Consider the following 2,231-nt stretch of genomic DNA (forward strand, 5'->3'; position numbering starts at 1 on the left):
GTGTTGTTTTGAAACCTTTAGGTTAACGATCTTGTTAAATGTTGTTAACCCAATGTTTATAATATCAAATGAGATTTTAAATTATTATATTATCATGATATTATCATGTATGAATATCTCTTAATATGATATATATACATTAAATGTCTTTACAACGATAATCGTTACATATATGTCTCGTTTAAAAATCATTAAGTTAGTAGTCTTGTTTTTACATATGTAGTTCATTGTTAATATACTTAATGATATGTTTACTTATCATAGTATCATGTTAACTATATATATATCCATATATATGTAATCATATAGTTTTTACAAGTTTTAACGTTCGTGAATCACCGGTCAACTTGGGTGGTCAATTGTCTATATGAAACATATTTCAATTAATCAAGTCTTAACAAGTTTGATTGCTTAACATGTTGGAAACATTTAATCATGTAAATATCAATCTCAATTAATATATATAAACATGGAAAAGTTCGGGTCACTACAATTGTCACCATCTAGAACCTGTAACTGACGACCAAGTCTTGCACCAGAAGAAAGCTTGAAATTTGGGAAACAACTCTCAAGTTTTACTAAAAGTGACTCCAGGAAGACATAAGGGTCCTGGTCATGTAACGAGAATAACAACTCAAACGCATAATTAACATCTCCAGTGTGAATACTCCTCAAGCATATGGCAAAACAGCAGCAGCAGGGGCTAGATGAGGTGGCGGCAGGGAGCAACGCATGTAGCCTCCCTTTAACAATATTACTAATATTTCTTGAAAAGTATGGTTTACCAGCTACACGTGCCTTCAAAGTGAGCCCCCCTGCCCCGTCTCCTATTTTAACACAAGCATCATAATAATCCTTAAAACCAGCAGCACAATAACCGTCCAATTTCACCGCACGCTTGTTATTCTTGGCGTAAGGGTAAGGGTAGCTCCAAACTTGACAAAGAGTTAGACCGTGAGATTCAGTCAGGAACGATAGTGCTTCTTGAATTTCACCTACTGCACGATTGAAGGAATTCCCAAAGCTAACCTGTTATTATTAAATAAGTCATGGAGACAAATTATTATTGACTGTCGAATCAAATGCCAAATAACAACAAACAAAATAATAATAAGATGAAAACACTTACTTTAATCAATCTCTGCAATAGACGGCCCTCACAATCTTCTTGTTTTTCTTGTTTTCTCGATGCTAAGATGTTGAAACTTTCTGTAGGGTTGTCAACATCCATAACCAGTAACTGTCGACCAAGTTGTAAGCCAGAAGAAAACTCGAAACCTGGCAAACAACTCTCCAGTTTTAAAAACAGAGACTCCAAGAACACACAAGGGTTGTTGTTGTTGTCGTTGTTGTTGTTGTTATCGTTGTTGTTGTTGTTGTTGTATTTATTTGATGAGAAGTAGAACTCAAACGCATAATCATACTCTCCAGTTTCAATATTCCTCAAGCATATGCCAACACAACAGCCAGATTCAGAAGTGGTGGGTGGAAGCAATGTTTGTAGCTCCCCTTTAGCAATATTTCTGGACAAGTATGCTTTGTAAGTTCCAAGTGCCTTCTCAGCAACTCCACCCAACCCGTCTTCTATATTAGCACAAGCTTCATAATAAGCCTTAAAATCAGGTTTGTAATAACCCCCGTATTTGATCACAGACTTCTCGTTCTCATTTTTAACAGTGTGAAGTATCCAAACTTGACAAAAAGTTAGGCCATGAGATTTTCTAACAACTGGCATTGCCTTTGTAATAACATCAACCCATTTTCGTCTAATGTCATCCACAACCTTACGCTGTTATTCAAACAAAGGAACTTTATTAGCTCAAAAAATGATTTTGGATGTTTTTCCTGTTTCACACCACAAACAAACACAGTTTTCAATTGGAAGCTAATGTTTTTGATGTTTCCCCAAATACCCTAACCTAGCAATATTACTATTATTATTATCATTATACAATCTACAATCTACAATATTCGTCATCATACTTTATATTCCTTAACACTTGTGTTATATGAGAATTATTAATCCCAGCATGAATCCACGATCCCTGTCCATCAAGTCCGAATGCGCAGAGAAACCCTAATTATTTTTTCTTTTCTACGGAGTATTTGCCATCACTTCTTCTCTTGAAAACGAATGTGGTGTTTTGATTGGTTGCAAAGTTTAAGTTTTGGCCCAATAGGGCCCATTGATCTAACCACTCGGTAAAAATTATGTTACATTCGGTACGCAT

At 35.3% G+C, this 2,231-nt stretch overlaps 1 protein-coding gene across 1 annotated transcript; it reads right to left on the reverse strand.

Moving 5' to 3' along the window:
* Positions 1-450: 450 nt before the first annotated feature.
* Positions 451-2,231, reverse strand: LOC139848520 (uncharacterized). Its single transcript, XM_071838249.1, has 3 exons — positions 2,100-2,231; positions 1,130-1,789; positions 451-1,029 (listed from the first exon to the last, which is right to left on the reverse strand). The coding sequence occupies exons 1-3, from the start codon at positions 2,229-2,231 to the stop codon at positions 451-453; spliced, it is 1,371 nt and encodes a 456-aa protein (XP_071694350.1).

This window comes from Rutidosis leptorrhynchoides, chromosome 5 (genome assembly GCF_046630445.1).
Source record: "Rutidosis leptorrhynchoides isolate AG116_Rl617_1_P2 chromosome 5, CSIRO_AGI_Rlap_v1, whole genome shotgun sequence".
NCBI lineage: Eukaryota > Viridiplantae > Streptophyta > Magnoliopsida > Asterales > Asteraceae > Rutidosis > Rutidosis leptorrhynchoides.

Coding starts and splice junctions, on each gene's coding strand:
- LOC139848520 (XM_071838249.1), bottom strand. CDS start 2,231: ATGCGTACCGAATGTAACATAATTTTTACCGAGTGGTTAGATCAATGG. Junction 1,790..2,099: donor GAAGTGATGGCAAATACTCC/GTAGAAAAGAAA, acceptor TTTGAATAACAG/CGTAAGGTTGTGGATGACAT. Junction 1,030..1,129: donor TATTGCAGAGATTGATTAAA/GTAAGTGTTTTC, acceptor TAATAATAACAG/GTTAGCTTTGGGAATTCCTT.